Source organism: Anastrepha ludens, chromosome 5 (genome assembly GCF_028408465.1).
Source record: "Anastrepha ludens isolate Willacy chromosome 5, idAnaLude1.1, whole genome shotgun sequence".
Taxonomy (NCBI): Eukaryota; Metazoa; Arthropoda; class Insecta; order Diptera; family Tephritidae; genus Anastrepha; species Anastrepha ludens.
The window spans coordinates 65,884,540-65,896,625 of NC_071501.1; the positions used below are offsets into that span (position 1 = coordinate 65,884,540).

At 36.8% G+C, this 12,086-nt stretch overlaps 2 protein-coding genes across 3 annotated transcripts in view; one reads left to right on the forward strand and one right to left on the reverse strand.

The window, feature by feature from the left end:
• Positions 1-2,495: 2,495 nt before the first annotated feature.
• Positions 2,496-12,086, forward strand: part of LOC128863202 (epidermal retinol dehydrogenase 2) — a 46,321-nt gene continuing 36,730 nt past the window's right edge. The window contains exon 1 of the mRNA XM_054102232.1: positions 2,496-2,742. The gene's annotated coding sequence lies outside the window, so the exon portion shown is untranslated. The remainder of the gene's footprint in view (positions 2,743-12,086) is intronic.
• On the reverse strand, positions 7,013-8,751 carry LOC128863201 (uncharacterized). 2 transcript variants are annotated; one of them, XM_054102225.1, is made up of 2 exons: positions 8,663-8,751; positions 7,013-8,412 (listed from the first exon to the last, which is right to left on the reverse strand). In XM_054102225.1, the coding sequence occupies exon 2, from the start codon at positions 8,382-8,384 to the stop codon at positions 7,095-7,097; it is 1,290 nt and encodes a 429-aa protein (XP_053958200.1). In that variant the 5' UTR covers positions 8,385-8,412; positions 8,663-8,751; the 3' UTR covers positions 7,013-7,094. The 2 variants fall into 2 exon arrangements, with proteins under 2 accessions (XP_053958200.1, XP_053958201.1); XM_054102226.1 differs by having other exon boundaries at positions 7,013-8,387; positions 8,663-8,750.

The following is a 12,086-nucleotide window of genomic DNA, read 5'->3' on the forward strand; positions in this document are numbered from 1 at the left end:
GTAGTATATCATTGCCCTCGATCAGGCCCTAAACAACATCAAACACTCGTCGATGATTTCTGGTGTTGCTGCACTTTTTGAACGTCCACAGTGCATCCTTAAACTCTAAAGCACATCGATGTATCGACGCATAAAGGTGGAGGGACAGATTGCTTTAACACTTTCACCATATTTTGTTAATTTTCTATTGCTGATAAACCTTCCAAGGCAAGGAATGCACTGTCATGCCAATTTTAAATGGGGTGTATGTAAAAAAGAATGAATTGACAGAACGAAACGAATTGATTTTGTGTTCAAATGAGAGCTGGAATATTAATTGGTGGTTTGCACAGTTGTAATATTACAGCTTTGATACTCTCTTACAAAAGTTTGCATATAAGAAAGGTAGGAAAAGTGGAAAAAAATGATATCCCTTTTAGTAAAATTAGTATCCGAAAAGGTTTTTTTTACTCACATGGAACGCGAACGGGTTAAAATATAAATTTAAATTATTAGAGAATGTTTTGAAAATACACAAACAGAAGTTTGGAGCTTTTTGAAATCTACTGCAGTTTGCAAGAAGTGTTTGATGCTCTGAACAATTTTTTTTATCATAACTGCGTCTTGAAAATTGAGAGTCAAATAATGTTCAATGGTAAACGATTTTGACACTTTAAAAATAGTGAAAAGAAATTCCGGAATTCGTAATATGGTACATTATTTGGGAGAAGCTTCTACAAAAGTTGAAAACTTTTACTTGCCCTTATTGGTTTGAAGCTCTCAGCTGAAGAAGATCTTGCTGGTCTCTCGGTCATGTCAAATAATTCCTGGAGAATATGGTTTTCCTCCTACTTTATTGAAAAATTGCACTGCCGCATTAGCCTTACCTTTGTCAATTATTTTTACCAGATCACTAATTCCGGGGCAATTTCTTTAAGACGCAATTCGTCCGCAGAAATATTATTGTATCTGATGCTATTAAAGCCACTTCTGGTGTACCTCAAGGGAGCCATCTGAGGCCGTCACTCTTCTAGATATTTTTTACTGATATTCCGGACGTTTTTGTAATATCAGGTTCTGTGAGGTATGCAGATAAGCTGTAGATATAAAGTACAGTTGCATAGGTAATGTGTAAGACTGCATTAAACTTCAAGATTACTCAGATTGCGGGTATAGTGTGATGCTAAATTATAAAAGTAGCTGCCATTGCTAAAATTGCAAATGCGTACAGAAATTGCCAAGTGTTATTTAAAAAGAAAAATGGAATAATTTAATCCAAGTATTACAATATAATTTGTGAATTAAATTTTAAATTTGAAACAGATTGTGGAGCTGCCAAGTTACGCCATTATAAAGCTATCAAGTCATTTAAGCAAAATATGTTGTAATGAATTATTTCTTAGAAGAAGCGTGCGTATGTTTGGAGTTTTCCCTCAAGTCACGATTTTCCTTACACTGCTAACTACTTGACAAAGAACCTGCACTTATTTAAATTAGTTATTATTGTATTTGTTTAATGTTTAATTAGTTATTATAATATTTGTAAATGTTTAATTAATTGGTAAATTCTTGCTTTGAAGCAAAGCTTTTTGACGTTGGCGCAGGCATGTACGTTATTGGAACTCAAGAAGTTTTTCCAAGTAGTTATCACAGTGCCGAATAGTTGCACGGTTAAAACTTAGTATTCATAAGCTCTAATTTTTTGCAGTCGTTAAGCCTCCCCTGTACACCTCATCCACCCATTGGAAGGAGCACTAATTATTACTAAATCCCAGCAGTTTTCAATGTGTCCGATCGCAACCGCATGGGGAGGCTCTTCTTCTTGTTGGGAAATGATCTCCCGTTGCAAAACGAGAGTTCTTTCATAAGAAAGTTTATTAAATTCTTCACCGATGTACCACTTAGGCAAAGCCACTCCGCTTCATCAGTTTATATGTTTTCACGGGGGTTGCCGGCTGTAATTAATTACATATTGCTGATTTATGTATTTGTAAAACAACTTGCCTGTGTTGGGAATGCTTCGGGCAAGGGTTTTCAAAAATTTCACCTTTAGCGTGTATTGCCCCAAAGACATGCTCTATTAGATCTTGATTTAAGCGGTATGTCATACTGGGCCTGAACATATTATTGTTCATGATAAAATTTTTTGTTCATGAGCACACACTTTTGGAAACGAAATGGTCTTCCTACAAGTTTTACTTTTCCTCCACTTTTATTGAAAATTTCTGGAGTAAACAAACAGTTTCTTACTAAGGGAATCAATTTGTCAAGAAGGAACGAGAAAGTTGTTTACTGGGAGAACCTTTTATTGTAGAATCATGTTGGAAGTGTATAAATTCTGATTTACCTACTGTTTAATAGCCTTGACTTCCAATATTTTTTACGAACCTGTTCATGTCGAACGCGTAGACCAAAAGACGTACTAAGCCTTTGCACTTTGAATATGCATATCCATCTACGTACATAGGGGCACACATACACATACGCAAACTTAACTAGCAACCTGCCATCGCAAAAGAGTTGTCGACTCAAGAAATTTGTTGTGAACTATGTAGAATGACGTTGGCCGGCAATAACTTTTTATATTGTAATTAGTTTTATATTTTTTTTCTTTCATTTCGTCAAAGAGGTAGCGCGCAAGCAAGTGAGTGAAAATGTTGCACGCCATGCAGTCAAAGGAGTAATGAACGACATTGCCCGATATTTAACAGCTCCGTTGAAAGGATAACTACGTGCTAGGCCACCTAACAGCCGCCGCAATAGGTATATATTTATAAATATTTATGTGTGTATGTATATTTTAGCATATTTACATACATATTAAAGACCACAATACAATAGTTCTCCTTCAAACTAGCTGGCAAGGACTTTCACCCATATCATATTGTGCGATCAGCAAATAAGTATCGGTTGTTTCTTTAGTGTGACGTATCCATATGTAAAAATATTTGTGTGCAAAATAAATGGATTTGCATTCAAATAACTGACCTCATATGTGCATAAGTGTCTGTATTTTGCGCTAAGGCGGGACTATACATTTTTGCTGTCAAACGATGATTTTTTAAAACTAAGGCTACTACTAAGGCCCCCATGAACCGAGAAAGGTGAGGTGCATTTTTTTGTTTGTAGTTTCTATGTTCATACATCGTATATCTGATTGTGATCAAAGTTTGGTTTGTTGAAGTGAGCTTGGAGTGTTTGAGAGAAAGATTCTCCGCAAGATTTTTGGACCTTTGCACGTTGGCAACGGCGAATATCGCAGGCGATGGAACGATGAGCTGTATGAGCTTTACGACGACATAGACATAGCGCAGCGAATAAAGATCCAACGACTACGTTGGCTGAGTCATGTCGTCCGAATGGATACAAACGCTCCGGCTCTGAAAGTATTCGATGTGGTACCAGCTGGTGATAGTAGAGGAAGAGGAAGGCCTCCTCTGCGTTGGAAAGATCAGGTGGAGAAGGACTTGGCTTCACTTGGTGTGTCCAATTGGCGCCGGTTAGCACGAGAAAGAAACGGCCAAAATCGCGTAAGCGGTTATCGCGCCAATTAAGAAGATATACTTTACCGGATAAAACAATCTGCTACAAATTCGACGGCCGTTGGCATGAAAAACAGGACTAGATTTGGAACACGGAGTATTCGTACACTTATTGAAGCATCACGCCTGGCTCAAGTGAGCAAAGAAATTTTAAATAACTGCTCGCTAAGCAAGCGCGAGCGGCACTGATAGAGTGGAAGCAATACACGGATCGCATCATAGTTGCCTGTCCAAGATCTCGCGTCCGAAATATCACCTATATCCAATGTTATGCTCCTTCTGAAACAGTTCCCTACTCCGAAAAGGAAGCCTTCTGTTGAGAATAGACATAAACATCGCGAAAGGTGACATAATATTGCTATTAGGCTCAGGCAACAAAAACATGGAACGCGTGATGGGAAGGTGCGCATCCAAAAACAAAACGATTAGTCAATAATTGAACAAAACCTCAAAATTGGTGGGTGGCATGGGTGGCAAAATGCCACGGGCCCCCGACCCAAGAGGGCCCCGGGCCAACAGGCCGCGAGCTCAAGATTTTTTTTATATTGTACATGAGTAATTTATTTTATGTGAAAAGTATATTTTTATAAATTCTGCTTGAAATCCAATCAATAAAACGTTAAGCATTTCAACCGAACTTAAAAAAAAGATGTTTATTCATTTTTAGAGAACCACGCGTGACAAGTAATTTTACTTACTTAAGACCGTCAATCAAAATACCGATAATTGCAGGTTCTTATTCATTTTAAAACGCATCCATTGGTTTCTAATCAAGTGAAAAGGTTCGTGATTGCCGACATTGCAAACCTAATGGCCCTTTCTTAAAAGATAGTAACAATAGATCTTTTATAGAAAAACCATACTATATTGTTTCCAAGTCTGGCATCAAGCTTGAACGTACATGGCTTTCCTATTCTTTAATACTTCAGAGTGTGTATTGTGAACCGTGTTGGTTATTCGCAAATCGGGCATCTAAGAATATACAAAATGTTTGGATTGAGGGCTATGACAACTGGAAACATATTGTAGATGGCATACAAAGACACGAGACATCAAAAATTCCTGTCTTACGTATCAACAGTGGCGACTACATGGAACACTCGATGAAGTGCAAGAGTCTATGATCAAAAAAGAAAAATCCTTTTGGCGACAAGTACTTTCTAGACTCCTTGATGTTACTCTGACACTTTCAACATGTAATTTAGCCTTTCGTGGCCACAGAAAACGCAGATAGCATTGATCCAAGCTCCAAAGGAAACTTTTTGAGTATTGTTGAGTTATTAGGAAAATACGATCCGATTTTGCAAGAGTTGTTAAATAAACCAAAGGGCCAAATAAAATACTTAAGTCCGAAAATACAAAATGAGCTAATTTCTGTCCTGGTTTTAAAAGTAGAAAATTCACTTACAAATGAAATAAATGAAGCACCGTTCTACTCTATCATATTCGATACAACGCAAGATATTTCAAAAATTGATCAAATGTGTGAACTTTACCGTTATTGTGTGATCAAAAAAGATTGTAATGGGATCCCTAAGGCACTTGTCATTAAAGAAACATTTTTGGGATTTCATGAAGTTAAGGACTTATGGCAGGACTAATTATATCTCTATACAAAGAGAAGTAAAAAGTAGCGTTCGCCGAGACAAGCGCGCAGAAGTAAATGCACTAGCTACAGAACCCAACCAGCTGCCGAGTTCAACCGCAGCAGATACCCGTATATGGCGGCAAAAAGACTGGTTAAAAGAAATAACCAAGTAGCTAATAGGCCGTTAAAAACATCTTACGGTGAACTGGTGACCACAACGGAAAAACAACTCGCGATTTGGGTGGAATGCTACACTCGATTGCTCTCCTCTGTAGCAGGAACGGCTCAAAATATATCTATCTGTCCATCAATTCAATCCAGGTCGCTTAAATTCCAATCGGCATGCATGCTTTCATCTGACCATATTTTGCATAGAAGCTAATGCATGCACCTTAACAGCTTCTCGTCGCCATGTTTGAATAGCTCAGCCGGCAGTCCGTCGGCTGCCGCGGCTTTGTGGTTCTTTAGCCGCGTTATCGCTATTCTCACCTCGTCATGGTCGGGTAGCGGAACGATAATTCCGTCGTCAACGATTAGGGTATCGGAATCTTCACATTCTCTGTGACATGTGCGGCTGTCACTATTTAAAAGGCTCGAGAAGTGCTCCCTCCATAATTTAAGAATGCTCTGGATGTCAGTCACCAGACCGCCGTCTTTGTTCTTACAGGAAAACGCCCCGGTCTTAAAACCTTCTGTAAGCCACCGAACTTTTTGGTAGAATTTTTGGGCGTTGTTCTTATTGGCCGCAATCTCAAGTTCATCACCCTCACGCATTTCGGCCTCTCGTTTCTTCTTTCTGATAATACGACTCTCTTCCTTTCTTAAGCCCCGGTAGCGAACCCACATGTCGTCATACCAATTGTTTTTTCGGGCTCGTCGAAATCCAATTTCTTCTTCGGCAGCGGTACGTAAAGAGTTGCATTTACTAAGGTAAATTCAGGTCGGAATTGGGCAAACGTAATATTCACGAATGAATTTTCCTCTTTGGCGAATAATTTCATACGTCGGTCATGGTGAATATATTTTTTATTTATATTTAATTATATTATATTTACTTTACAATATTGGACTCCAACGATAAATTAGGGATTAATAAGAAGTATTGCTTCATTCTTTACAAAATTTGCTTTATAATTAAATATTCACAGTTTAATACTCCATGTTTAAGATAAGACGGTGAAATAGTTTTTTACAGTTTTCACTTAAGTTATGCTTAAGCACTGAAAATCGGAGATTTAGCATTGCTTATGTACAAGCTAATATTTGTTTTGAGTTTTCAGCAGAGGTTAATAGAATAAAATAAGAAATTTTTAGCTGAAAAAAAAAAACATTTAATCGGACTGCGGTTGTGATTGTGATAGTAATAATGAATATGATGAAATGTCAAATGTTAAATCAAATGCGACGAATAAAAAAAATCAGATCTCGGCCAGAATTCTTCAAGTTATATAAAGAAAACGATTTTCGCGATCGACTCCGGATTTGCAACGAAACTATCTGGAATGTGCTTGGTTTTGTTCGAGATACAATTAAGCAGAGTAGCACCGCAAAACCGCATACAAAATGCATCTAACAATACCAAAACCAAAGCATTGTAAATATGTAATGACGTGCTGAGTTACAATCTCTAAGTTTCTATGGAAACTAAGTAAAATCTAACAGAGTTAACAGAGCTCTAAGCTGTGGTGAAACCGGCGATCCAAAATATTCTGTCAAATTCACTACTATTTATTGATAGTCGTTCAAAATTCTATTGAGTAGACATTCGATTGTTTAAGCCAACATACTTTGAAATAAACTCATCACCTCAATACTCGTAATACATAACTTACCTATTAATAAATCATGTAAACTTTAATTAATAAATTTTAATTGAATTATATTTACAATTTACAGTTTTCGGTATTTATAATGTAAATACTAATGTACATTCACAACCTCTGTTTCTTAACTCCTTATCACAAGGCTTACATTTACGGCACCCTCTAAAATGTAGCCGAATGACACCGTCTCCATTTACAGGACGCAACTGTAGAGGATTCATCATTTCTTAAGCAACCGCAATGTGGACACATCTCATCAGGTGGCTTTTTCCAACGAACGAAATATGTTTTATAAATGACAGCGTGAATTTTGGATTTGGGCTTCGGGGCTTTTGAACGTTTGGGTAGCCAATGAAACAAATTCCTGCGTCGCTTCGCTTTCGTATTTTTACCGTCCACTACTGATGAAAATTTCTTCTCTGCCACATTTTGCATCAAATCAATTTTGTCGCCATTTACCCAATTGGCATGTTGCTCCAGTGTGATTGCATCATGCATAGATGTCTGTAGTGCACCACCAACCACAGGCAGTGGTGTAGCTTTAGAAGGCGAATTTAAAGGACTGCCGAAAATGCCGGTGTCAACTTGATTATTATTTTCTGCAACTGATGCACAACTCTCGGGAATGCGTACAGACTTGATGCGTAGATCAAGTGGAGCTTCCATGCCACTTTTAGTTGGCTGTATTGTTATGACTTTCGCAGGTATTTTCTGTTTCCATAACACACCAAAAATCTTTGTGCGCGATTCAAATATTTCGGGGCTTTCATTTACTCGCCAACAGCAATGCGCTAGTGGACACTTTGGTATTGAACGTTTTTTTTCGGTAGTCGCGCTTTCGGCGGACTCTTTTATTCTTTCCACTGCCCCCGCTGGCAATACGCGACGGTTTCTTTGGCACGGAAAATAACGCAAAAAGCCTTTTCCTCGTTCACAATTGTCAGTCTTACTACCCTCCTCTTCGACAATCGTATCCATCCTGCTGCTGTATCCAAATTGGGGTTCAGGCAGTTGTACGAAAATGTAGTGATCATTGACTAAGCAAATTTCTGAAACACGTTGAGGCCTCGCGTGATTGTTTGTGGTCGAATTAAAGAAGTCTGCTATATCGGCACTTTGGTAAGCAATAAAATCACCACGTGCTAGTAAATCCTCTGGGACACGATAGAAACTCTGGTTGTATTCTATGGCTGAGCATGGAGTGCTTGCTGTTGTTGAAATGCTATCGCTGCTACTCAAAGCTTGACAATTATTTTGCAACAATCCACCGTTAAAATCTTCCAGCAAAAGTAGCTCACTTTGTATTGAAGATCGTACGCTGTTCGGTTGGTACTCGCATCTTCGCTTCGGTTCTTCGCTATGAATTTCACAAGTGTGGGCATATTTTTTGGGCGCTGAATTAGCAGGAGCAGACGAAACCAGACTTTTTTGTGTATTCCGCTGCGTAGACATTTTCTGATGAAACAAAACAGAAAGTTTGCTATTAAATAAAAATATAAATGAAAAATGAAGAGTATTATTAGAATGGAATTGTAATGGTGAATAGGTATACACAGTAAGCAAAGTTCATATTCGCCACACTTGCTTAACAAGAATTATTATGTATTACATAATGATTGGTAACAAATAATTCGAACTTCTGTTATCACAACATATTTATCGATATGTTTACTTTGCAATTTGATAAAAAAAAACTCCAAAATTCATATTCGTTCTCCCTGGCAACGTACCGACACAGAAATAAAATTGTAAAATTTTTTTGTAATTAAAACGCTAGAACGGGAATCGGCCACAGTTCGCTTTCAACTAGCAAGTAATATTAGAAAGATTTTTTGTAATTTTAGTTTTATTCGTTTCAATTTCTTAGGAGCATTATTTATATTTCCTCGCCGTATAATGTCTACAATTAACTATATATGGATGCAATTGGCATTATTTTATTTTGATCAGTCGTAGCAGAGCAGCAGAAGGGGATTGTGTTTTGTTTCCCGGTCACAACGTATTTGTCATTGAATTTGAACGACGCCAGTTCTCTCGCGATTTCTGACGGTGTTGATGTGATTTTTTCTGTCTTTTCGTGTAATTATGTTATTTAAGTTTGGCAGTTACGTTTTTGTTCCCCCCCTAAAAGAGATATTAATAAAAAGATTATTTTTGCATTATGCATTTTGATCATAATTTTTGCGGCGAACCAAAATATTTGCGGCGATTATTTTTGCTTCTGTAGGTCAATGAAAAAGGTAAGAAATTAAAAATGTATACTTGCTATACTTAAAAATGAATTATAAGTGTAGCACGTTTGCCACATATTCCCATACACATGGACCCCATGCAAGGGATTTTTTTTTTATGTTATATCCATAAATCGATAGACAATGAAATTTTAGGAAGCTACCTGGAAGCTCAAACCGTTAGCTATAATATACCTAAATATGTTAAACTCGCATCCAAAGTCGAAGAAGGTCTGGCCAGGCCTGGGTGCCCAATGGAGGGTTCTTAAATAAAGGAAATCGCTTATGGAAAAGCGTTATTTTAGCGAAGAATGTAAACATAACTTGGAAATGTCCGACGGTCCGATTAAAATTTGAAGAGAAGCAACACTCGTTTAAATCGACGCAATCTCATGGGGATGTTTTAGTGGTTCGTTGAAATTAACTAAGTAATTAAGAAATACTTAAGCAGTACGAATATGAATTTTGCAATATTTAAGTTGAGATATTCAGTTTTTACAGCAACAATATCAGTGAATAGTTTTTTTTGTTTACTAACGAAAACCCTAAACCGCCTCCCCCATGGGTATAGGTTATATTCGAACATTCTCCATGAAAATGCATCACTGTACCAAAATAAAGAAATTGCAAGCAAAACGTGAACTTATTATGAAAACTTTAGCAGTTGTTTAAAAGAAATAGGCAATGCCATTGCAAATTCTTGAATTGTGGAAACGTGTCAATTTATACAATTCAGTGGAAAATTACCTGAGAAACACACTCTGTTGAAATGGGAATTTTTGAGTAGTAAACAAAGAAAAAACTAGTTTCTTTTGAATATAATGAGTTCTAAGGCATGAATAACTTTAAATAAGATAAATTAAATAATAACTTTCGCGGCATGTTTGGACTACTTCCAAGCTATTACTGTAGGATCTACATACAAATTATAAAAAAAAACTGGTCAACCTCATTTGCAGTTTCCCTGGAACGAACTCAGTTTCAAATTGTGCGTAATATATAAGTACATGCATATGTACGAAAAATCAAAGATGGAAAAATTTGGTGCGTTGTGCGAGTGCTGCCTCCTTCTATTTGTTAGCAATAACTTCACTCCCCTAACTAAACGTGGCCTTTGAAACAATTCTTTTTCACTCTATTTTACACGGTAGATAGATTCTTAAAAAAGCGTGCAAGAACAAAAAACCGTGTAACAAAACATGAGGCGTAGGTAAATTTGGGCATATGCTCCACAACTTAAAAAATCGTGTTAGATGAAAAAAACTGAAGAAGAAGTACTAATGAAATCAACAATTATTAAGTATTATTTATAAAATAAAACCATTTCATTTTTATTATAAATTGAAATTAGTGTACAGTGAAAATGCAATCCATAAGTACAAAGCATGTAAAAAAATTAGGAAAAAAATATCAGTTTTACAACTATTAATCGCTACTTGACAACAAACGTGATCGTTTATTACGGGCTGGACCAAAAATGCTACCATTTGTCAGATACTATGCCAGTTATGTGCAGCATATCTATCGGGTTTTATTCAAATTATTAACGGCTTCGGTTGGTTTTTAGTCTGCTTTTGAGCATTCTCGAGTTGTGTATACAAGGTGGCGCTAAATTAATCAGCCAATCGGAAAATTTGTAATTTTTGCAAATGGCGTCGTACGTCAATCATATTTGACACTTGTGATACAAAGATACAAGAAAAGAACTGCGTAAAGGTCAAATAAAGATGTCCACCACTCAAAATTATTCGATGCTTAATTTTGCGCCACCTTGTACTATACCTGTTATCCAGCTACGCGCAACCTAATGATTACGTTGAAATTTTAATGCACAGTCGGACTCGGTTAGTTCTAAAATGTACTTATTAATTTTAGGTTACACGAAACATTTTTTTTTAATAAGGCATTTTCGTAGAAATTATGTTTTGTTTAGAATAACATTTTGTGTTTTAAGATTCGTGCAAGAACGAAAATTTCGAGTAAAAAAAATTATTAGTGAACCGTGTTAGTTCAAAATCGTGTATAAAAAGAGAGTTCGATGTACATATCTTGCAATACTATCGGCTGGTGGCATCTTATAATGAGATAAACATCTTTATACTTATTGCTTTCGATTTGACACTTTTCTGTTCACTTACCAGTTCATACATACAACAACATTAGTTGTGTTCGATAACAAAATTAGCCATCATCAGCTACCAATCCAAATGCAGAGCGTAAAATTCTCTCTTAAAGAGCAGAAAAATCAAAAAAGTTCACGAACGGAAAATTCGCCATCACTTACTAAAACCGGAAGAAGAAGAGATATCAGCGAAAATGTTTAAACGTTTTTGTGTTGTCCAAAAAAATTCTTATCAGATCATATTTTTAGTGGTGGATAATTTGTTTTGACTGAAATTTCTCCAGCACAAAATAAGGGTTTCTCTTGCTTGGAACTGTCACTTTGCTCTCCATGGATATGTGATGGATACTTTTTTTACCCTATCGAACGCCTACTGGCAAGAATTAGAAATAACTATTACAAATTCTTGTTTTATAAAAGACAACTAATATAATATGGCGAGGAGCTGGTAAGGTGCATGCATCAGCTTCTATGAAAAATATGGTCAGATGAAAGCATGCCTGCCGATTGGAATTTAAGTGTGCTCTGCCCAATCCATTAGAAAGGCGATCCTGCAATCTGTGCCAATTACCGCGGGATTAGACTTCTAAATATCGCCTATAAGGTTCTAGCGAGCGTATTGAGTGAAAGGCTGAAGCCCACCGTCAACCAACTGATTGGACCGTATCAGTGTGGCTTTAGTAATGGAAAGTCTACCATCGACATATATTCACAATACCCCAAATCTTGGAAAAGACCCATGAAAAGAGAATCGAAAAACACCATCTTTTCGTCGACTTTAAAGCTGCATTCGAAGTACGA

Excerpts from the sequence above, each read along its gene's own strand:
- LOC128863201 (XM_054102225.1), bottom strand. The coding sequence starts at position 8,384 with ATGTCTACGCAGCGGAATACACAAAAAAGTCTGGTTTCGTCTGCTCCT.